Source organism: Bactrocera latifrons, unplaced genomic scaffold (assembly GCF_001853355.1).
Source record: "Bactrocera latifrons isolate USDA-ARS-PBARC rearing strain unplaced genomic scaffold, ASM185335v1 scaffold_290, whole genome shotgun sequence".
Lineage (NCBI taxonomy): Eukaryota > Metazoa > Arthropoda > Insecta > Diptera > Tephritidae > Bactrocera > Bactrocera latifrons.
The window spans coordinates 89,998-115,457 of record NW_017536519.1 but is presented as its reverse complement, the minus strand read 5'-3'; the positions used below and the strand labels follow the sequence as shown (position 1 = coordinate 115,457).

At 36.3% G+C, this 25,460-nt stretch overlaps 2 protein-coding genes across 3 annotated transcripts in view; one reads left to right on the top strand and one right to left on the bottom strand.

Moving 5' to 3' along the window:
• The window catches only part of LOC108970232 (BTB/POZ domain-containing protein kctd15-like), a 97,204-nt gene that overhangs the window by 52,815 nt on the left and 18,929 nt on the right, over positions 1 to 25,460 (bottom strand). The window contains exon 2 of one of the 2 annotated variants that reach the window (XM_018935503.1): positions 3,283 to 4,567. Coding sequence is in view for 1 of the 2 variants with exons in the window: in XM_018935502.1 (XP_018791047.1) it covers positions 3,542 to 3,552 (11 nt within the window). In the remaining variant the exon portion in view is untranslated. The remainder of the gene's footprint in view (positions 1 to 3,282; positions 4,568 to 25,460) is intronic. The other variant, XM_018935502.1, reaches the window with a different exon arrangement.
• LOC108970230 (odorant receptor 94a-like) lies at positions 16,910 to 18,247 on the top strand. The gene is made up of 4 exons (XM_018935501.1): positions 16,910 to 17,628; positions 17,687 to 17,807; positions 17,851 to 18,117; positions 18,182 to 18,247. The coding sequence occupies exons 1-4, from the start codon at positions 16,910 to 16,912 to the stop codon at positions 18,245 to 18,247; spliced, it is 1,173 nt and encodes a 390-aa protein (XP_018791046.1).

Genomic DNA, 25,460 nt, shown 5'->3' with positions numbered 1-25,460 from the left:
GTTTTTTGTTTACGAGTGTAAACAATATGAAAATCTTTAAGYAGTAGTTTTCAACAAATACTTATGGAAAATTTCTAAATCAAATTCTAAAATTTTGAACAATTTGTAATTTCATAGGTTTTATAGCAGATAAACTATTTTTCAATTATTCTTAATTAATGCATAAATTTAAGACACCAAACAAGTGGCTTTGTACTTTCAGTAGTACATGACATTACCGCAGGAAGTGCTACGATAGCTCTGTACAGATAGGAGTATTTATCAACGATAGGAAGAGACTAACTATTAGGTAAAGCAAGCGATCAGCGTACAGCAGTTCGTACCGTTAAATTTTCATTTTTGTTTTCTAATTCTGTTATTCAATATAATTAAATAGAAATTTGATATTTATTGAATTACAAATATCTCAGGTTTAATGACATCAGAAAACATTAAAATTTGACTAAAAATTTATTTTCGCTTAGTATGCCTTCTCTGCTCGTTTAGCTTATTAAAAGAGAACCGATCATTCCATCGCTGTCAAAATTACGAAGTCTAGCAGAGATCTTGTCACATTTTATGCTCACTTGGTCATTTCTTCAATGCTAAGCAATGCGGAACAAAGGTCATCGCGTAATTTGTCACATCAGTGCGGAAGGGTTCCACAATTTTGCGTAAAACAACGCTACTTTGGCGGCACCGAAGCTATTATACTCTTCATAGGCTCATTTTCGATAGCGTAAAATGGTACAAAAGGATATTCMTCATGATTTTGAACGGTTAGCTTTTATGACGGCTTTGCTGTTATATTCTTCCAATCTGAACAATATTTTTGGAGGTATCGCGAGATAATAATCTACACTAAAGTTATATTGTCAAATAGACAAGTTTTCCATAAATAKACTTAAGTTTGATCGATAAGTTTGTATAGATAATATATGCTCTGGTTCCGATCTAAAAAAAAAATCTTCTTATATTTTAGGGATTTTAATCTACGTTAAATTTCTAGAAGGTATCTTCACAAATAAGGAAGTTTCCATACAAGGACAGAATTTCAATAGTTCTCTTTGTACTATGTTCTTGTATGATCGCGTATATACAGACGGACACGTCGATGTCGATTTACGTTTCTGTTCGGGTGTTACAAACTCCATGGCAAACTTCATATGCCCTGTTCTGGGTATAAATAAATGCTTTACTCAGTCTTTGAGCAATCCTTTGATTTAAGATTAGCATTGGCATTCCAGAAAAAGTCCCCATCAAAATATGTTTTGTGATCCAAAAATTSGAATATTATTTTACTACACTTATAGCGACGGAATAAGGGGTTCTTTTTTAATGGGTTGCATGATCGGTAAAGTTASACTAAACGAAAATGCAAATTTAGGCAAATTTACTGACTTTCATTATCTAAATAAATTTAATGAAATTGTCGATAATAAGCTCTTTTAGGCACCCGTTTTATTTTATGTATCCATAACAAAAGTACTAGATAATCTTAATAGATAAAAATAATAAGATGATGAAGGTATGAGAAATTAATATCTTTGTAGRTTGGGACAGTCGAATGGAAGGTAAAATATTCTCACAAATCTCTACAAAAACTACTTGAAAAAGATTATTTTTTGGAAACTAGTATTAATTGTGAAATCAATTTGATTTCTACAAAGAGAAAAATATACATACACTTATTGATACATAAGTATTCATATTAATCCCGATCTGAGAGACGACCATACATATGTATATACATATATGCTACAAGGGATTCAAAAGATTTTATAGACTGATTTCTTCTATTTTTGAAAATATTCTGTGCTATAATTATAATTAATAATNAACACTGTTCAGAAGTTAACCTTTTGTTAAACGCACTAGGACAGAAACATCACCCACTTGATTGGCGGCTATTAGGTACAGAGCAGTGGCCAGTACGTCGGGCACTCACCTGTCTCTTATACACATCTAGATGTGTATAAGAGACAGTTATTAATTATAATATTAATTCGAAGGTAAGAAGATATTTAATATGAAAATATTTGATGATGAAACCAACTTCGCTTGGTTTTCTAGATTGTGTAGATGAAATGCATTGCGGTCGAATAAAGAATTTTATGGATTGTTTTATTTTATTTCTTATCTGAATATATTCTTACTTATAATGAGTTATAAAGTAAGCCGCAAAGAAGAATTTAAGGATAATAGGTGAATATAATCATCATAATCCAACTTCGCATTGTTTCTTTTAGAGGAATCCCATATATCCGTTAAAACATTAGACACTAATTTTGGAGTGTTATATTTATTGATTAATAATAAAAAACCGTCTTGAAAAAGTCTTGTGTCATATAAACTTGTTCAGTGACGTAGAACACGATATAACAAGTCTTAGAATTATTTCATGCTAAACGTAATTTAAATCTGGAAAGTAGCTTCCAAGACACGAAATTTTAAATAAAAACGGACGAAGCCAAATATTAGTTAAACTTATGATAACTCATTATCTGCCCTTTTACCAGTTTGCGTACTTCTGTTATTGCACTTCCTTCCGGTTCCCCCAAGAGATGACCAAATTAGCCGAAACCGCGAAATCTGTTACATAGTCTTGCCATTCTGACCAGCTTTGTATATGTAAATAAACTCCAGTATTTTGAAGTGGCAACAAACAACTGTTATACATATGACATGGTATTTATCTAACGGTATTCAGATACGGGTATTCCTACTTTATGAGTTTTTTTCGCAAATTGGATTTATAAGTCAATATTTGGCATTGTGTAGCATGTGGAAGAATATAAGAATTAATCGTGAATCAATGGTGACGGGGTACCCTTATATAAGCACTTTGAAATGTTGGGCTCGCAGATTTGAACCTCACAGAAATTGAGACGATGTTCTTAACAGCCAAAAGGAAACGTCGGAGGTCCTATATAATATATATGTTTAAATGATCAGCGTGATATGCGAACTAGTAATTCAGTTTTTGAGGTATGAATCGATAATTCCGTTCGAACCACTATAGTATATAGCAGCCTTACAAACTGAATGATCGGATTCAAGCRCTTGTATGGAAAACTTTTCATTGCGGGAGATATTTTCACGAAATTCGGAATGGGTTATAACCAATACCAAWATAACAGTCTCAAAAGAAATTGTTCTGATCGATTCAGWWTAGCATTTACATAGCTGYCGTACAWACTGAGCGATTGAATCGAGTAATTAATRTTTTGTATTTGCGAAGTGCATTAAAGCTTCGGTGAAACCGAAGTTAATGTTTGTACTTGCTGTTAAAATGTTACTCACAAAATATTCTTCAGATTGAGGAAATGCACTTTCACGTATTCAACAGCAACTTTTTATAATTCAAAATTTCACAAGAGTTCACAGTTTCACTTATTATATTTTTGCCAAGCAAAATATTTAACTGCGGAACCCGCCTAAGTACTTTAGAACCGCTCGCTTTGACTTTGTGGCAAAAGATTGTGTGTTGATTACTCGATTTATGACTTTGTCAACAACTTGTGTTTACTTTCACACTTTATCGCTGAGCACTAAACTTTACCTGACTTGCATTCGCGCCGAATGTCCGCTTCGAACTGAAGTCACAAGTGCACGCGACTGGCCGTCGAGACCACGCTGGCTGCTGATATGGGCTGACTGTTGATTGTCGGCGCTATTGCCGCCGCTATTGTTGCTGCTCCTGTGCGTGTTGGTGGTGGTGGTGGTTCAATTGCTCTGCACAAYCGCTTACTACATGGAGCGCCAACTTGGCTTTCGTCGTGGGCCGTTGTACTTGCTACGCTGCAGCAACTAGTTTGATGGTACCGCTGCGTTGTTCGTTGCAACAGTCGTTGGCGAACTTGTCTGCGACAACTTGTTCGTTTGCTGCACACGCGCTCTTCGACTTGCCACTTTCTGCGCCCTCCCTTACAATGACCAACTGGCGTAAAACTTGTTTATGCTTTGTTGTTGCTGTTGCTGTTCTGGTTATTGTTATTGCTGTTGTTGTCGCAACTGTTTGCGATTATTTCCTTTCCGCTCGCACTCTCTCAGTGTCTMGCGCTCTCGCTTAGGCGCACACACAAATGTACCCACCTTATTCCTAGACGACCTTGATGTGGCGCAGAATCCTCCGCTGGCTTTGTTGGCTTTCTTCTCGCCGTATTGTTGTTATTGATGCCGCTGTGGCGCGCTTTTCAAATGTTTCCTTCAGTTGTTTACAGCGGTTGCGGTGCGCAGTGTTGTTGTTTKATTGCGAATGTTTTGGTTTGTGGCGGCGACTTTTTCTCTTTTTGGTCGTTAGTTCTTCGCCCCGTTGGTGGTACACCGCTGCGCTCTGTGGCGCCTCGTTCGTTCACGTTTTTCTGGTTGACTTATCTATTTCCGGCTTCGAATGTGTGTCACTGTGTGTGTGTTGACTCCGCTATTATCTGCACTTATGTACAAGCRTTTTTCTGTTGTTGCTCGCTGCGCTAATAGCTGGTGGAGTGCTGTTGTTAGACTTTTTATTGATTGATGTATGGGAAGYTGTTTGTCTTGTAACAATGTATCCAAATCGTTTTAGTTGTTCAGCCGTTTAGCAGCATATCTGTAAGTAATTAAAATGAACACATGATTAGCAAACTGCTGTGCCACTTAGAGTCTTGAACGACGGCAATTTACTAGGAATGTCGGCGATAACACATGTGGTCCTACTGTGACACGAGAATCATCAATAAGTACTAGTTACTAATCGGTGCTACTCGAAGGTTATCGTTTTAGGTATAAATAATTGAATCTTTATTTTGTGGTCAAATATTTAACCGTCACCTGACAAGGTCATATTAAACAAGAACAAACGTTAACTTCGGTTCTGATATTGCATTATTTCTACAAATAGTAACTCATAAAAAATTTCGTGAAGATATATCGTCAGATGAGGAAGTTTCCCATGCAAGCATTTGATTCCGATCACTCAGTTTGTACGGCAGCTATATGCTATAGTAATTCGATCTGCAATTTCTTCGCAGATTACATTGTTGCCTTAAAAAATAGTCTATATACCAAGTTTCGTGAATATATCTTGCCAATGTGAAAGTTTTCCATACAAGCCCTTAATTCCGATYGTTCAGTTTGTATGGCAGTTTGTATGAGGAGCTTCTTGAAGAGAAAATGACGTTTGCTTGCAGATTTTCAAAAGGATATACAGACAGACAGACGGACATGGCTAAATCGACACAGCTCAACAGACTGATCATTTATATATATATATATACTTTATAGGGTCTCCGACGCTTCCTTCTGGGTGTTACAAACTTCGTGACAAACTTAATATACCCTCTTCAGGGTATAAAAAGGACCCAGGGCGCCATTTTGTCTTAAAATGTCGATACAAATATTTTGCACTTTCGAAACATGTTTAATAAGATGTGATTCCTAGAATAAATCGAAAAGTGAAATCGTTTAAATGAAGTTAGACAGGTATGGYCACTAAATTGTTCAAAATATTAAGGTGTTGCAGTTTTTAGAGAAAACTATGGAACATAAAGAGTTTTTCCATCACTCATTTAGATCGTGATGATATCTTAGTATTTTCAACTCAACCTTCAACTACGACAAGAATGATTGGATCCCGTAAGAGGTTTCGCCGTACCCATTATCCGATTGTTAGACAACCATGTGGACTCAGATTAGAAGATAAAAGCTAAAACCGAAAAGTAGTCGAAATTCACAATAACGGAACGTCACTTCAAGACGCTGCTAATTCCACACATCGTATCTATCAATGGACATTTGTGAGAATTTTCGTGTGTAATTTTCCATTTGATTTTCTTTAAGAATCACGTGACGATGTATCAACTTCAATCGATCTTGGATATTTTATCAGTCTTGAATATTTGTGTCAACATTAACCCAACAAAATATTTGTAGAGATCTGTTTGCATCCCAAACTTTTTCTCAACTGAAAATGTCACTTTTTGAGCCGAATTTTCGAGATTTGCGGGAAATTTTCCTGTTCTTTTTTAATTCCAAGAAAAGTGCGGCTGAGGACCACACTTTACTGAGGCTGACACATACATAGATAATACTATTACTCTACTACTACCATCTATATGATTTCTATTAGGTATTAAAAAATATAGAATTTTTGAAAAGCAACTTGTGTTAGCTTACAAAGAAATTGTTTGTGTCTATTAAGCATTGGTTTTTGAGGGAATAAGGGAAAACACTTTTGGACCGAATATAATAAAGCCTTAAATTTACAAAAAAAAAAAAAAAACAGCGAAAGCAAAGTTGTAAACTTAATAATTCACGAAGTATGTATCAGAAACTTTATTCTAAAATATTTTTCGTTATTCAGGTCTAGAATTTGTTGCAATAATGCTTAATATCGAATATGAGATTCGTAATAATTTAATAATTTTTCATTCCTATTTTCATTCGTCAAAGAACTTATGTATAAAGCAATGAAAGTTTGGCATCAATTAACTGTTCATCATACCTAAGTGAATAAATACATTTTATTTTAAAACACACACCGTATATTTGATCAAGGTTGGCAGTGTCCTCAAATACCTTTAGGAAAATCTTAGATCGATAAAAAATTCTTCCCACACATTACCAAAAAAAAAAGATCACAATAATTTATTATATTTATTATGAGCAATTTGTGAAATCATTTCAACAATATGTCATATGTATACAGTTAGATTTTTCAAAAAATTGAGGTTGCATATGTCTAAGAATACACACAGAAAATTTCATATCTTTCCGGTGTACTTGGAGTACTTGGATGTTCAAGGCCAAACTTTAAACGTGTTATTCTCAAAATATTGTTTTCAAAGTCGGTCACCAACATTACCAGAAATCGGCTAAAGCGAATAGTCTCAAGTTTTAATACGAACTTTTTAAATATATTTTTTGGTAATTAAAACAAATCTTCGTCTCACAGATAAATATTTTCTAAAACAATTTAAGGACGAAAACATGATTGGCATGACATCGCTCATATTAATGATGAAATCACATATCTCCGGAGGTACTACTCCAATTTCAACAAAATTCGGTAGATAATATTACCTTTAAGCTCCCATGTTACATTGTGAAAATGGGTGAACTGTCTACAACCACGCTTACTTCCCATACTACACAATTTTAAAGTTCATCTGATTCTTTCGCCAATGAATATATTCGGATAAAACTTGAMACAAAGAGTACCTTTATGAATTGACATCCCAAATCTAAAAAATTCGAAAATCGGAACATATTTTTACAAGTGCCTGTTGCTAACTTTATAATTTAAATAATAACAATAATAGTATGCCTGTATGTCAATAATGGCTTGTATCGGGTCATTACTTTCTTTAGCCCCCATATACCCAATAAGAAGATTTTCGAACTTACACGTGACTTTATACCGCATATATCGTCCAGTTAGCGTAACAAAATWGAAAGAGCATGGTTTCTAATAACGCATCATCTTTATTCTTATAATGAATAAAATCGACAAAGTTTCGATTTTTTGGGAATCAATGACAATCCTAACCCCTTAACTTATTAATTATAAGAACGAAGTAGAAATAGGTAAGAATTTAGAAAGATTGTTTGCGCATTCATTCAATGCAACAGCCAGCTTAAGAAGCAGCCARTCTGCGACTGTGTGTGTATTAGTGCGCGCCTACGTTGACGTTGGGTAATTATGCCACTGGAAAAGTGCTCATTTTATTATGACATACATATACGCAGTAAGGCGTATGTTGGTAAAATATGCCAACGGCAGAACTTAAATATTATACACTAAACGCTACTGTTGCTACCGCCTTCCACCCCACCACTAGCACATACATGCAGCTGACTGTCACCGCTGTTTGACAGTTAAGTGCATAGGAAGAGTTGCAGCTGTTGCSGAAACCAATATGGCGGTTATTGTTGCAACATTGCTATTATTTATCGTTATGAAGATTTTTGTTATTGTAAGTGCTTTCGTCTATGTGCGTAAAAGTGAATTTGCATATGTACACATGTATGTACGTACGTACGAGTGTGTGTTTATGAGTGCACACATTTCAGTTGTCACATTGTGGCAAATAGTGTTTTAATCAACTACAACAAAAGCGACAGGAACACAGGAGCATATAAATAAAGCTTAAACATTTACAACAACAACAAGACCAGTGTACGTGTATAGTGGTTGGCAGGCATTGCCTCAACAATGACAGAGAATGCTAGCTGAAATAATAACGGGAAATGTTGGCGGCAACAGTGTGGCGAGCGTATTGATATATTTCAAATGCGCATATGCATAAATAAATATGTATAACGGCATTTATATCTGCACACAAGTATGTATATACGTATGTGCCCAATTTATACAACTACAACTTGAAATCAAAAATTGCAACAACAAAACTAAAAAAGGCATTACAAGCCAATTTGGAGCATTTGCGCCGGCGGCCAACGGTCGGTAACAACACACACACACACACACTTACGAGCGCACTCAAACTCACTTATATGCAGACACACACACACGCGCACAGGAACACAAACTCATTTCAAAGCGAATAAAGAAATAATATGCGCGAAATTCGTCAGAAATCGCAACGCAATGAAATGAAACGAATGCCGCAAACGAACAAAACAAATACACAGCCATCGCGAGTGTAGAACGGCGCTCAAGGATCGCATAAGAGTGGCATCAATGGAAAAAGTTTTAGTTGCATGAGAATAATTGGCGCCACATGTAATCAACAACAAAGTCGGGAAAGTGAAAAACTGTACTGCTGCGCGGAGAAACAAGTTGCACCGCGTTGTTCATTCATTCATATTCAAAGCGCTGAAATGTTAAAATCTCTTACATATTCTTATGTATGTTAGTTATGTGAATGCATGTGCCTTTGCTATTTTCAACATTTCAGTCGACCAAATTTGCATCCAAAGGCTATCTTAAAATATTTTCCATTACATAAATATATCAAATTTACTCAAACAACCCGTCAACTATTCACAATAAATTAAAGACTATGCAAGCCATCTTTTCGGAATTCCTGACTGGCTTTCAATGAAATTGGCATCAATATTCTTCATACCGCCCAAAAAAATTATATCAATATCGTAAATAAATTCTTTGTAGTATAACTTTGTTAAATGGAAGTTTCAAACGGATGGCCAACTTGCTCAAAAGATGATTTCTATGTTAAGTTTTATACACATTGTAAAAAAAAGTACCTGGGAATTAATAAAATGCAAAATATTTAGTTATTCAAAATTTTTTCATCTTCAAAGTAATACCTACATGATGTAATACACTTATGCCAACGGTTTTTCCAAGCCTCGAAACACTTTTCATAAATACTTTTTTCAGCTCTTTCAGGGAATTTTGTGTTATTTCTTCGATCGACAGAAAACGGGCCCTGCGGAGCGGAAATTTCAGTTCGAGGAACAAGAAAAAATCACACGGAGCCAAATCTGGTGAATAAGGTCATTTGGTATTCATTGCGTTTTTATACTCTCGCAATAAAGTTGCTAAAGAGAGTATTATAGCTTTGTTCACATAACGGTTGTTTGTAAGTCCTAAAACTAAAAGAGTCAGATACAGGGTTATATATACCAGAGTGATCAGGGTGACGAGTAGAGTTGAAATCCGGATGTCTGTCTGTCCGTCCGTCCGTGCAAGCTGTAACTTGAGTAAAAATTGAGATATCATGATGAAACTTGGTACCGTATTTCTTCTCCATAAGAAGGTTAAGTTCGAAGATGGGCAAAATCGGCCCACTGCCACGCCCACAAAATGGCGGAAACCGAAAACCTATAAAGTGTCATAACTAAGCCATAAATAAAGATATTAAAATGAAATTTGGCACCAAGGATCACATTAGGGAGGGGTATATTTGGACGAAATTTATTTGGAAAAGTGTTCGTGGCCCCGCCCCCTACTAACTTTTTTGTACATATCTCGAAAACTACTATAGCTATGTCAACYAAACTGTACAGAGTCRTTTCTTTTAGGCATTTCCATGTACAGTTCAAAAATGGAAGAAATCGGATAATAACCACACCCACCTCCCATACAAAGGTTATGTTGAAAATCACTAATAGTGCGTTAACCGACTAACAGAAAACGTCAGAAACACTAAATTTTAGGGGGGAAATGTCAGAAGTAAGCTGCATCCAGGCTTTTTTTTAAATTGAAAATGGGCGTGGCGTCGCCCACTTATGGACCAAAAACCATATCTCAGGAAGTACTCAACCTATTTCAATGAAATTCGGTGTATAATATTTCCTTAACACCCTGATAACATGTACCAAATATGGGTGAAATCGGTTTACAACCACACCTGAAATCTCAATTATCACTTTATCATGCTAGAGTATAAAATGTTCGGTGACACCCGAACTTAGCCCTTCCTTACTTGTTTGGTTTAAATCTGGTTTTAATGATTTTTTCCACGGCTTTATTTTTTGCTGGTTGGATTTCACCTATGCATTGCGCATACAAAAACTAAACATTCTAGTAAATTTCTCTGAAAAAAAGTTCTAAAACTTCTGCTAAATGAATAGTTGAGTTTGTATGACAGCTCCATTATATAGCCCGATCTGAACGATTTCTGTGAAGATTGCACGATTGCCTGAGATTATACCCAGCGAAATTTTATGAATATATCTCATTAATCAAAAAAGTTTCTCATACAAGCACTTGATTCCGATTCAGTTCAGTTTGTGTGACAGCTATATGCTATAGTAATCCGATATTTTCATTTGCTGCTTAAGACGACTCAGTTGTGCGTTACCATAGATAAAAATATCAAACAAAGAACTTTTCTCAAATTTTTTATCTTTAACCAAACTTCGTATGCGGAATGTTAGAAAAGACTTACGGTGATTCAGTTTTTCAAAAACACAAGCCTACGAGTAGTACAAAGCATTCAAAGACAGACATGCCTCGTTCTGGTCGTCCTTCGACCTCTTCAACTGATGAAAATATTAAAAAGGTAAAGGATTTGGTGCTTCATTGTCATCAGGCTGGTGTTAGAGGATGGTAGCAGAGCTCTACATTTCCAGCGAGCCCGTTCGAATGATTGAGTATCTTTTGGTATGGCACGCATTCTTACTCGGCCCGTTAAAGCTAAATTTTTTTCAAAAAAAGTATCGTAAACAGATCTCTTTGCACATGCTTGATCATGAGAATTTATAGGGTCTCTAACTTTTCCTTCTGGTGTCACAAACTTCGTGGCAAACTTAATACATCCTGTTCAGGGTACACAAACAACATTTTGAATCGAACAAAACGGTTACGAACATTTCCTCATACATACCGTAGAACAATTATTGCATTCGGTTCAATGTGTCAAGCATAACTTCAACTTTCCACATACATCCGTTGTTTTAGTAAGCTCTCTCATACACATCGATATGAAGAGCAAACGAGAGCTCACGCATATGCAAGAGTTTGTGTGCCCGCAATTTATACTTATAAAATGAGCTCTGAGATGGTTTTAAATGCGAATGAAATTATGACCGTCGGCGTTAATTTCTCCACACTGCCGCCGCAGCCGCCGCAGTCGCCATCAATAACAACAATAAATGCCACGTATGTATATCAATTCTTTGTACGCCACCCCTCATGTCCTCCTGTGTTTCACTGCGGTGTTACACGTAGTCTAAGATTTCAGTGTGTGTGTGTGTGTGTGTGTGCGTCTGCACTCATTTCTGCCTCAGGCTTTGCGCTGCTTCATTTCGCCCTGCTTCGCAGCCACCTCGCCGGATTCCTTGCGAGTTTTTCAAGCACGACGCCTTTGCATAACTTCGGGCATTCAGATGTCGTACGTCTGAATGGATTCCTTCAGTCGCCCGGCGCGACTACCAAACGACGGCTTGCCACCGAACTGCCGCAATAGTCGCAAATKTGCATGTTGCATGTAGCAGGCTCGTATCTCTTGCGGGCTTAATGTCGGCGACAGCGACAGAGACGGCGACGACGACGTCAGCAAGGGCGTCACCGCCTCTCTACGGTCGCCCAGTTGCATTGACGCTCTCATTTCCCTCAAAGCGGTACTGCTGTCTCATTGAAGGCCCTTGTCCCAGCCGCTTCTTCCGCTACTCTCACACGGCGCCACACACACGCACCCTGCACGCGCTAACTCACAAAGACCCACCCATTCCGGCGCCAACCCTACAGCCGATTGAGACGCTACACTAATTACAGCTGAATCGCCGCTGGCATATTTGTTTCGAAATATTGCTCGCGGTTAATTTATCACAAGTTTTTCTTTGAATCGCCGGCGGCTGAAAAATGTTGCCAATGCCTTTGTTATACATAGCTATTGCTTTTGCTGCCTGCCACAGTTGTGTGTTTCTGCTTCTATTTGTGTTGTTGCTATTTTGTCATTGCGCTGGTTATTTCTATCAATGCTGCAGCAGCTTTCTTGTTGTTATTATACATAGCTTGCGGTGTTGTCGTTTTATACAGCTGTGAAATTGTGATCATCTCTGCCGCGGCCCCCATCCCGTGCCAGCAACCTGGCCTCCGCTCCCCACTTATCGCTAAGCGGCCGCTTGTCTAAGTATACCTTCATATTAAAATTGTTAGCCGCTGGGCTTTAGTTCTATTCTTTTTCGTCATCAACTGCATCCAGCGCCAACATCATTATTGCCGATTGTATTTCTGTATGAGCTGCAGCGCAAACGAACACCGACATTATTATCCAGACAAACGTCATCAGTGGAGCAATTATTTTCGAATCATACCCAACAAAGTGGCCTGCAGTTAGCAGTCGGCTCTAAAGCCAACGAGGTATTCATTATCATCATATATTATATACCATATATATGTATGTACATATAGACTTTTATGCAAATACAGCACACACACTTAAACGGATTATATCACTTATATAACGTAAATCCATCGCCTTTCCCACCCCTCGCTTCAATGAAGTTTTTKTATACTCTGGCAATATGTAGCACCAGTCAAAATAGTTTAGCTCACTTAACGGCTGTTTCTAACACCTAACTAATCAACACGGATAAAGTGTTATGTATGTAAATCGAATTTATCAGAATGGCGAATTCAATTGAATGCTGGATGTCCATATCAGCGATAACTGGAGTAAGACTGGGTCATTTTGATGAAACATGCTCCGCTGTCACAGATTTTGCTAGAAAAGGTAGGTATGCGCTACTCGATAAAACCGAAATTTTTTATGCGTATGTTCAATTTATATTCTTTTCGGATTAAATCCTCTAGAAATTCGTAATGATCGGAACAAAGTTTTAGCTCTCAGCAGCGCAATCCTACCAATGTGCCCAAAGTACGTGCCAAAACTTTAAACGCGATTATCTGAAAATAACTATCTCATTTTAAAATACTGAAATATCTTATACTACAGGACCCGTCCACTCTTCASTGTGGCTGATACATAGATAATCTATGTGATTTCTATTTGTTGTATTATAAATATTAGCTAATGAGATATAGCATTTTTGAGAAGCAACTTGTGTTTGGTTACAAACAAATGGATCAATTAATAAAGCATTACTTTTTGGTGGAAAATACTGTTGAATTTGGGCTCAGAGAAATCCACCGTTGAAAAGATATTTTGTAAGCTGGAAAAAGGTGAAATGAGCACCGAAAACAATTATGCTTTAAAGAGGCGAAAGCTCTGTGCAAAGTGGGTGCCTCGCAAGTTCATAATCCAACAAAAACACGAATAACCGATTCTGAGAAGTGTTTAAGCGCTCCTTAATCGTAATAAAACCGAACTTTTGCGTCGGTGTGTGTCAATATTTCCCATTGGAGTCCAATTGACAGTCATTCTAGTGAACTGCACATGATGAACCGGTTCTCAGGCGTGGAAAGACGGAAAAGTCGGCTGGAATGGTTATGATATCAGTCTTTTGGGATGCACGTTGTATAACACAACTCAACGACTGATTACTGAGCCAGTTATAATCTATTTCACTGCGAATTTGGTTGCAGTTCTTTTCTACTATTAAAAACACTTAGCAGTTGTATTATTTTCGAGGAAGAATTTGTTTAAACTTGCAGGTATATATTCAAGTGATTAATACAAATATGAATTTCGAAAGAATGCTTATAATTTGAAAAACTGAATTAATTTCAAAAATTAAATTTTCAGTAAAATAAGCTAGGAAATATACCTAATTTAATTTTTTTTTTTTTTTTTTTTTTTTTTTTTTTTTTTTTTTTTTTTTTTTTGTGTTAGCTTAATAATCTACTGTCTAATGTCTGAGATATTTTAACGTAATGAAGTGAATATACAATAATCCTAGATAGACCGTTGATGCCTAAGAAGGAAATCTGTGCATGAATAGCTTCAGCCCTACTTACTATAATTTATTTAAATATGTAATTATTTTCGTTACATGTGTGCACTTAATGTCGAATATATTGGTCAAAGCGTTACTCACTTGCTTGGGAACATTTCCTCTACCCTCCGTTCGAAGCGCAAATAGCCGAATTTAAGGGCTTTCGACATTTCAATATGTGAGGTTTCATTGAAATATGCGAACAAATTTTCTYGGACACAGTGAAACTTAGCAATAAGTTGAGCAGACCTACATTTAGCCTCTATGCAAGGTGATTGCTTTCCATTATGCTTACATATTCGTCTGGTTAAATTAAGGTGCATTAAAATATTATATCATATTATGCCCGAAATCACGAAGTTCTTTGGTTCGTCCTCGGTGCCATATAATATCTAAAAGTTTTTTTACAAAAGTGCTTGGCCTTGGTTTGAACACAAATCGTTATGATATTATTTTAAAATTTCCTAGAAAGCGTTTGATTTAAGTCTGTTTATGTGGCTTTAAAAACGATTCAAAGAGAAAATATGTATTTATGACTTACATCGTAATAATTCCGCCTGGATCATATTCATAATGTGGAGGAAGATGTGAAGATATCGATATTAAAGAATGGAAATAGTATAGGTATGTACATACACATTTATCATGTTAGCAAAATGGAAAATTTGTAAGGTCATTCGAGATAAATACCCAACAATCCAGCGAAATTGAAGTCCATACAACCAATATTAATAAAAAACATTAAAAATACTTTCAGATACTTATAAGCAAGCGTCAGTGATAAACGAATAATTCTAAGTTATATCACTCAAGTATGGAGATGTGTTCCAATTGCACCTAATCTCTTTCAATATACCGGGTTTTCAATAGCGATGATATGCTTTCTAAGTGTCGTTTGGGCCATTTTTAATAACTCATGATCTGTAATTTCTGTGTCCATTATATTCAGTAAGGTTTACAATTTCATATTAGAAAAATATACGTAAGAACCAAGTTAACAAATTATTCAATTTAATTATAAAAATTATCGCTCTCCAATTGCCACTTTTCGTGCGCTTTTGTCATTTTATGATCATAATAATCCACCACCTCCGCTCGCTATTCCTCGAACTATTGAAAATTTCGAGCGTAYATTYTCTTTTCATAATGTTTAAGTGTTAATAAGAGTAAGAACCGCTCGAAGTAACGAAAATATTGATTTGATGCCGTTCAGGTAATTGTTGCTGAAGAGCGAATTTGYCGATTCCAAGATGTTCTCAAGAATTGGGACTGTCCCACAGCGCAATCTAGCGGAGTTTGAGAAAGTATTTGAACTTGCATCCGTATAAAATGATTCCCAACTGCAGAACTGCAGCCCTTGAATTGCTGATTTGCTCCAATGAAGCGSTGACACCGTTACTGTGAATGGAGTGCGGTATAGATGGRTGATAACCAACTTTTTATGGCCTCATTTGGAAGAAGTTGATYTCCACAAAATCTGGTTCCAACAAGACGGAGCTTTCCACACAGCACGTTCAACAAAGAAATCATTTCGATAAAAGTTTGGAGATTCGAATATTTGAAGGAAATGTAACATCATTMGACTACTTCTTGTAGGGATATTTGGAGTCATTGGTTTTTAACAATAAATCAGTTACTCTTCTAGCTTTAGAAATTAATATTGAATTTGCTATGAATTTTATATACAGAACTTAATTGTATCGATTGTAATTCACATTAAATAAAAAACATTTGAATTTCCTTAGCAATTAGCGTATTTTTTTAAGAAATCATAACACTCTTATTGGAAAATGAATTATCGCAAGTACTGTGAAGCCGGATTTGCCACATGTCGATTTTGAATTAGTAAGAGCAAAACAACTTTAAAACTGTTTCCAGAGGATTACATCGAAATTCCTTAAACCGAAAATTATTGTAACCGGTGAAGTAATTTGTGACACATTATAGCACTACTCAACAAATCTGAAGGAAAAATTTGCGACTGATGTGCTCAGAGGTCTGTGAGGTATTTGAGGTGTTCTGATTGTGATTTTATGTTCTAATATTTTGCAATTATTTTTGTCATTTTAGTAATTGGTGGTGGTTTCACCTCTACACGCTTTGACTGCAACACAAAAATCATACCTGTAAGGTATGTAATGAAATTTGTACTATCATTTTCGATATTATCAACTCAAAATTAATCATAAACTACCTCTAACATCGCAGTCGCAAAATCACTGTAAACTAGTGTAATTAGTATGATGCATTATAAGCCATATACTCAATATTTTCATAAGAAAAACAGGCTCCACCAACGCGAAAAGTAATTAATTTTAACATCTTAAGCACTTCTATAAGTTATTTAATAGCTAGCTGTACAAAAGTTATGAAAGAATTATATGGAATTGAACAAATAAGAATGCAAGCAATTTGGGGCACTCTCCATAATCGCCTTTTAATTGAAAGAAGCTTTCAACATTTCCCATATCATTAAGTCATTAAATCATATTCAATTTTTGATTTACTACACGCCCCCAATGTTAGGGCTGAAGGAATGTATAGAAATGGCTATAAAAGGTCACAGCTCTGCTCGACGAAGTGCAGTCACTTAYACAATCGTCAGGATTTATTAGAGTCCGCAATGGCTATCAAAAAACTAGCAAACTTTCGCACTTTGGAGCCCATACTCACCGTGTTGGGCTTGTGGCAAGGGGGAGATAGTTCATGGTTTAAGCGACATTATCGATATTACCAGTTATTCATGCATACTACGATTACATTCACCTTCGCATCCCTCATGGTCTTAGAGGTCATTTACAGTGAAAGTTTGGACTACGCCATAGATGTGCTAAAATACATGCTCGTTGAAATGGCCATTATTTGCAAAGTACTCAATGCCTGGTACTATGCACAACCGACAGCCGAATTAGTGAATGAATTGGAGGACAGTGCAATATTCGAATTACACACGAGCGCCGAAGAGCAGATGTGGCAAAAATCACAAAAAAATTTTAACAAACTGACAWTTATCTATATGGGTACGGGATTGAATTCGGCATTCTGTGCTTTACTAGCGGCGGCATTAATGGACGCCAAAGAACTACCTTATGCCTTGTGGTTGCCTTATGATTGGCGCGATACTTATTTTTGGGGCATTTACTGTTATGAGTGTATTGCGATGCCCTTCACTTGTTTGTGCAACATTACGATCGACTTATTCCAAGCTTATTTGCTATTGCATTTAACRCTTTGTTTCCGGGTAATCAGCATGCGCTTGGAGCGGTTGGAAAGTGCCGGTACGGAAGACGCGATCACCACGGAACTGCTCAATAACATTAAAATGCATCAGCGTGTGAAAGAGTGAGCCAATGAATACACTGACTATAAAAACACACGCTTTCTCTTATTTTCATTTCAGATTGGCTTTAAAGTGTGAGCAGGTCATATCACTAGCCTTGTTATCGCAGATAATGCTCACTTTCCTAATCCTTTGTTTCATAATCTACAATATGCAAAATGTAGAAACCGCAAATGATATTGTTAAAGAAATGCATTTTTTCAAATAGTAATTTTTATTCTCAGGCACACTTCAGCGAAAATCCCGCTCACTTTTTAGCCATGTTGCAATACGCACTAATTATATCTATGGAAATGTTTCTACCCTGTTACTAYGGCAATGAACTGACTGTGGAATCTGAGAAACTGGGCATTCACCTCTACAGCTGCGATTGGACTGCTATGTCTGCGGTCAATCGACGTCTAATTTACGTGTATATGGAGTCTYTGAAGAAGCCAGTGGTACTATGTGCTGGCAGATTTTTCGAAATCGGCATACCAATCTTTTCGAAGGCAAGTTTTTCAATACCTTCAAAGTTTATTAAAACGTTAATTTTTAATATTTGTACCCTTTCAGGCCATGAATAATGCCTACAGTGTATTGGCCCTTTTGCTGAATGTCAACGATGACGAAGAACATTAGTGAGTTCAAAAGGAGTTTTAAAAGTACAGCAMTTTAAGCCACTTATCATGTTATTAATAATTTAATAAGTAATTGAGGGTGGCGTTAAATTTTTTCTMTTTATCATGTAAGGAAAACATAAGTTCGAGTGTAACCGAACATTTTTATAGTCTCTAAGAATCAAAGCCGGGAAATGCTTCAAGGTGTTGGAAAACTTTCTCTTAAAATCTGTTGCGGAAAAGCTCATAATGTATTCGAGAGATATCTAAAAGACTCATGGACTTACTAGCTTCATTATCACATTTTGCGTCGGATCCGAGATATTTTTATTTAAATTATTTTCAAGAAATCGTGTCCAATTAATTTCATTAAAATAAAATATATATATAGTTAAGTATCACAGATATCAATCAATATAAGCGGTGGGCTAGCAAATCGAAAACCATTACATTGAGTATATCGGGGCTAGGAGGAATTCCGCATTCTTGAAGTCAACCTCTGGMATCGCTCTTGTATACTGGATATATACCCAGGTTTATTCGCTGACCACTTTGATGCGCTTGACCCATTTTTGATTTATGTTATAAAAAGTATATTCGAATGAGTTTTATTATTACATATCAAAAATGTACCCATATTTCCGACTGAACTGTAGTCCCCATATTTGGTGTATCGGCGGACTTGAAAACTGACTGTCTGATTTCAACTATGTGTGTGATATCATACCTCAAAGGCGCTATGCAACATGGTGCTACAGAGCATAATAAACGGTTGTTTATATCGCTTAAAAATGATAAAGATAGATATGGAAGTATACTACAAAACGGATGATCTAGTTCAAGGTTCCCTTCTTAACAAAAAAACAAAAACAAAAAAAAAAAAATAACTTCAGATTAACTTTATGGCTAATCGACCGCCACAAAACGTGAGATTACCTGCTCACCGAATGCGTTGTGAAAGTGGCGCCGTCTTATTGAAACCAAATGTAGCCGAGATCACAACTTTCAATTTCAGGGATCAAATAGTCGGTTATCAAGGCGCAATAACGGTCCCCATTCAGCATAACAAGCATAATTTTTGGGAGAAATATTAACCGATGTTTTCACCGACCGTTGTTTCTGGTTCCTCTGGATGAAATAGCAGCTCTTTATCTTTTCAGGCTGCTCTTCGTCCCAAATGCGGCAATATTGGTTGTTTACATACCCATTGAGCCARAAATGGCTTGAAAACGTTCCATACGTTAGCTGGAGTTGTTAAGAGCAGCGAGGAATCGACGGTCAACAGTCTACATGTATATTCTCAGCTACGGCTGCTATATTCATTATTTGCAGAATGTGAATTTTCATAATAAAGTTGAGCGATTTGTAAACGTTGTTCAGGCGTAAGTCTTTCCAAAATGCCAAACCATACTGAAAAAACAACATGACGGCTTGACACGACTCACGCGTGATTTGAAAACACTTGGATTACCTGCGCCTGCATAACATATTAGACCTTCGGTTACACTCCCTCAATTAATAACGTTTGAGACGAAGATTGGGATCTACTTAAACTAATCTCATGATTCCTTCGAATACAATAGTACGAATTTTTATTTTAGAGTTTATGGAGCCATACGAACTTTCACGTCGCTTAACACTTGTAGTAGCAAGAGGGTTGAGGTTTGGTAAACYTATTACTACTAATCTGAACTACTTTTGCCTATATTCAAGGGTCTCTTTAAATATATTCATACATAAGAATTCGCAGCACACCTATAGTATACTAACAATAAATTTTCCGAATAAAAAATTTCTATTATTCATATCTTTCAAATCGAACTGCAAACGACAAATATTTCATTTTTTAACACAAATGCCAAAAGTGATTTTAGTAAGAGACTAAAAATACAGTCATACTTTCTCATATTGAAACATAAAACGCATACACACACAATATCTACATCTGCACCTGTAGGTTCGTGCACAAATTCGTCCTTTTGTAAATATTATTTTTTATTTAAAACTGCATCTGTTGTAGTTCAGAATATCAAAGCTTCGTATTTTTTCGTTCGATTACAAATTTACTTAACTGATTAAGAAAAATCATAAGAGACGGGATAGTTTTGTTAAATTGAATTACAATAWCCGAGCAGTAAAAGGAAATAGTCATGAGGCCATTGCCGTTGCTGCGGTAGAAAATAGAACACACAATTTTTTTGTAGTATCCAACCGATTTGACAGTAAAAGCCAGTTCATTGTTCGTTGAAGTCGTTTAAAAAATAATCTCTCTTTATTAAATTATTAGGCTTAGATGCTCGAGTGACTAGCCATGCACGTGACTCGAGAACTGGGGTAGGTAAGCCCATATATAGATACACTAGTTTCTGTCTGTCTAGGAAAGCAAATTTCCTAGAATGGAGCAAATTCACTGCTTTTATATCTCTACTGTATCTTGTACAGGCTKCCATAGCCAGGTATCGTTTCTTTGGACTCTAACCCGGCGAAAGCAGGGCTAATTTTTATGAAAAGGAAGTATCTAAAGCCTGAACATCATATTAGTATGGTACTTCAATCCAAAATAAATCTTCTACCGTCTTGTACCGATCTCYASGTACCACCGTAAWGTATTCATCTTTCTGTTGGTATCTGAACTCGTATATATATTTGTCGCCAAACCCTTTCTTATATTTTACACATTTTGGTTGCGTTTGTGTGGTCTTCTTCTAGCGGTGCCTTTAGTTTTAGAGTTCTCTTTTTCCAAGACTTTTGCGACTATTTCAGAGACCGCATTACATTTACTTAGATTCACCAATTTGGTATACGAAGTATTCCGGGATGGATCTTTTAGATATCGAGTTTTTTGCTCGCATTGCTCACAGCGGAATAGCGTATACCTTACATTCTTAATCGACTAATCTGTCGCATTTGTCTAACGATCATTTCGACTAGTACGAAACTTTAAATCATGACAAGGAGGACCAAATAGCGCGGTAGATTTGACCTTAACCCGAATTCTCACAGGACATGGCTATTACAAAGTATATTTCAAACGATGCAAACACGAGAGACCACTTTGCGAGGTAGATGTTTACTTAATCCTAACCAGCCCTTCACCGACTCAGATCGAGCATTTTCTTTTGGGGTTTTTAGTGGTACGTCCATTAACAAACTTCTTTATTTTTTACGGTRAAAGATACAWTGAGTTTAMACTATCGATTACAAAGACAGCGCCTGCCGATACTGTACGAAACGCCGAGCACTGGGTGCACAAATTGCGTCGAATACTCTCAGACCTGGAGCATTTTCGTACATTCGGACGTSTGCGGTATTCATCTTTGCCAATGCACAAAGGACCATAAATCTTTCGCAAAACTATTGTTTTGAACATTCSTGAGSCCGACTCATCAGATRATATCATTGGCCATGCMTCCGSACCATATAGTAGGATGGGAATGATGAAAGACTTGTAGAGTTTATCTTTGTTCGTCGGGASAGGTTTTTATTTTTCARTTGGGTACTCAGTCCAAAGTTGCACCTGTTGGCAATAGTTGTCCYGCGTTGGATTTCGATGATGACGTTGTTGTTGAAGTTAATGCTGCTTCCAAGAGAGACGAAATTATCAAAACTCATATCCCAAATATTAAAGGCATGGTTATCTATCTATTTGTACTAACATATTTTATGYTACATGTATCAGCCTCATGGATCTTCCTGCCAGTAATAAGAACGGCTTCAGTTTTGCTCTACGTTAGAGTAAGTCCATTAGCTTCAGCCCGACACTCGTTGGTAGTATAAATTCATGTGCCTATGTGTTATGTAATGTCATTTGTCATGACATCTCAGCCACTATTGTTCTTTTCATATGTATGTATGGATGTATGTATGTATGGCAGTTATGGCTCGCTGATATGTTCTTAATTATTGCGGTTGTTTTGGCTTTATCAGCCACATTTCAACGCTCCAATCAACTCTTCTGCCATTTAACTTGGACTAACACGCGATCACACACATGTGCGCGCACAGACAACTTTAGCTTTAACACACACATGCATGCACGTGCACATATATGCAAATGARCACAAGTGCTTATATTTTGTCATTGTTACTTCTGACTGTTGCCATTGTTCTTGTTATTGTATTATTATAGCTGTCGGTGCTATCGCCGTTGATGCGTCCGCCCCGCGGCTGGGATATTTTAATTGCGCACAAACCAACGTCTGCACATAATTCATATATATGTATATCGCATGCATACGTATATATGTACATCTGCATATACATGTATATATATATATACACATATATACATTTACATATGCATGTATAGTACATTTAACGCCTGCAGTGTCGATTCTGCCAGCTCACTAATACATTTGCCGCCCTCTTTTACACGCGACTACACAGCTAAAAGTATTTACGTGCACGTATGTGTGTGCGTGTGTGTATGTGCACTTACTATAACTTCGCAATTGTTATTACGCTCTGACATTGCTCGCAAATTTTGACATTTTGATTTTACGAATTACAGGCTTTTTGGTCGACTTTTCACCCGCGGCGTCGAACCGTTCGACTACACCGTCACAGCGCCATACGGCGGTCGAGGTCCGGCATGCAGTGGGTCAGATTGTKCGCACACATAATCATATGAACTTTGGTATGCAATTCGCCTTTAGTCCTTACAATATTGACATGATGACGTTGGAATACACACATACACCCATACCAACTGCCGCCTGTATGTGCATATGTATGCGGAAAAACGGAACTTGCTAAACATTGTTATTGGAATTTTTAGGCGCTCGTTCGGGCCTCTTTTGATGTAATCAGAATTAAAAATATTTGTTTTTTAATTGCARCGCAAAAGTAATAGCGAAAGCTACCGTGCAACYGTCGGGCATAATTTAAAAYTTTTGTTGTTGACGTTGGCGCAAATARTTTTTAGAGAATGCACCCAGAGCAATAAAAGCGTGATTTCATAAAGTTATGAAAATCGAAAACTRTATTCGCTTGCACGATTCATTGTACCTGTAGCATACCTTAATATATTGCATACATATATACTTACATACTTGTAAATATATTTACCACACAATAGACCCAAATAGCATCTAATGTATGTATGTACTATACATAAGTATATGCRTGAGTAGCAAGAGCAAAAGTCGAAATAAATAAGATATTCCCTTGCTATTTTTTGCTGTTTGATTCTGTRTGATCATTATTAATTACTATTTTTATTATCATTATTATTAATAAAGGGTGCTTTTTCACACATGTGGATTCCATTGAAGGGTAGGGGTAGTCAAAGGCACAAAAAAATTACAATATTAAGTGGTTTTTTTTTTTTTTTTGCTATTAAATCGTGTTATATTACAAATGTAGTTATTATAGAATGTGTTGTCTTGAAGTCACAAAAATTAAAAAAAAAATAATAATAATAATAATAATTTCCAAAATTATTGTTGCTATGTTGACCCTGCTCCAAAAAAATGTTCTTGCGGTGTCAACCATAAGTCCTTGGAGATTCATCTAAAATCAATCCGATTAAAAATATTAGTTTCATAAATAGATAATCCTGGGCCTGATCGAAGGATTTTTTGTTTTTTCTAAAAATTAACAAAATGGCGGCCTCAGGAAATTTGTTTCTCAATTTTTGGGCGAAGGTCTTAAAAAATCGAAATTTTTGAAAAAATAAAAATCCTTCGATCAGGCCCGAGWTTATTAGGTATTATAAAAGCTTACAGTTGTCGCCAGTTCAAAAAGCATAATTTTGAGAAAGAAGCGCTCTTAAAGTTTCACACTCGCGTTTTGAGGTGCCCGAGCTCTCTTTGCTATTTGTCGAATAACTCAAAAACTAATTATCGGATCAACGTGAAAATTTCAGAGAATATTTTTAAGATATTTCACTTAACGAAACTACCAAAAAAAATTATTTTTTGAAAATTCTGACTACCTCTAACCCCTTAAGAAAATATATTTTTTGGAGTTGGTCTTCTTGGCAGCTGTTTCTTGATTGAAATAAAATAATAAACTATTTTTTCTTGGGTTACTTAGGTTGCTTACTATATTTCGGGATTTGGCAACCCTGCTGTGCAATTGAGCAACTYTTAACTTCATAGTAAAGTTTGTCATTTTTATGTTATATATGTATACTCAGAGAGTTTTCATATACAGTGCTTTTTGTATTGTTTGCAGGAAATTAAAATATTCACCTCGACCAATAAATTTAATCGCAAGGACTTTAGGGCTAGTGTTAGTCCATGGGATGGTTTATTCGATCGAGGTCGCAGATTACTTCAAGATAAATTTCTTTAAGGTCGCCCAACATCAGTTATTGTTCCGGAAGCTATTGATACTCTGCACAAACTATTTATAGATCGTCGTGTGACGTATCTTGATATTAAAAAACTATTGGCATTAATGAGACCAGGATACATTCAATATTGAATGAACGTTTGATTGTAGGAATTTTTTTATTTTTTTTGGTAAAACTGAACATATCGCAACCATAACACTAGAACAACGCAGCAAGATAAAGTCTGACTGGCAATTTGCTTGCCAGTTGTCTTCCAAGAAATTAGGACAACCAACCGGCGAAAACGGATCACCCTTCACCATTAAAATGCTAGTTCTCACAGGTCGACAGATACATTTGCTTACTTGAGCACTTAAAACGTGGATGTGATGAGTAATCCACCGCAGACTCTTGACTTCGCACCGGKTGACTACTTTTTAAATAGGCGGTTGATTCTTTCGGAACACGTATTTTGAAGATAACTCAATCAGAGGGCAAAAACGATCCGACAATTGGTTCCAACGCATGGAAAATTTTATAGATATAGTAGGAAATTAAAAAAAAAAAACAATAAAGCTACTTTTGATGATGCAGTTGATGCAGTTACTCTTAAAATTTTTTTGGAATTTCTTCTAGTCTGCCCTGACAGTCACTTGCCAGAAAACATCTTTCAAATATAATGGCAGATAGGTAGGTCTACTACCACAAACTAAAGGGCCACAAACTAAAGGGCCCTAACACTACTTACTAACAGATCAAAACAGTACATATAAAATAACGCTTCGGGCCTGATCTGGCGTTAACAAACAGGCTAAGAAACTAAAACGGTGGAAGGTTCCTTTGTGAAGCGCCACCTGTCTGAGAGATTGATATAATCAAATTCAAAGCAAACACTCAGAAATGCTAATTTTATATGTTTAAATTTTTTTCCAGTATGACTTTACGTTAAATTTCAAAT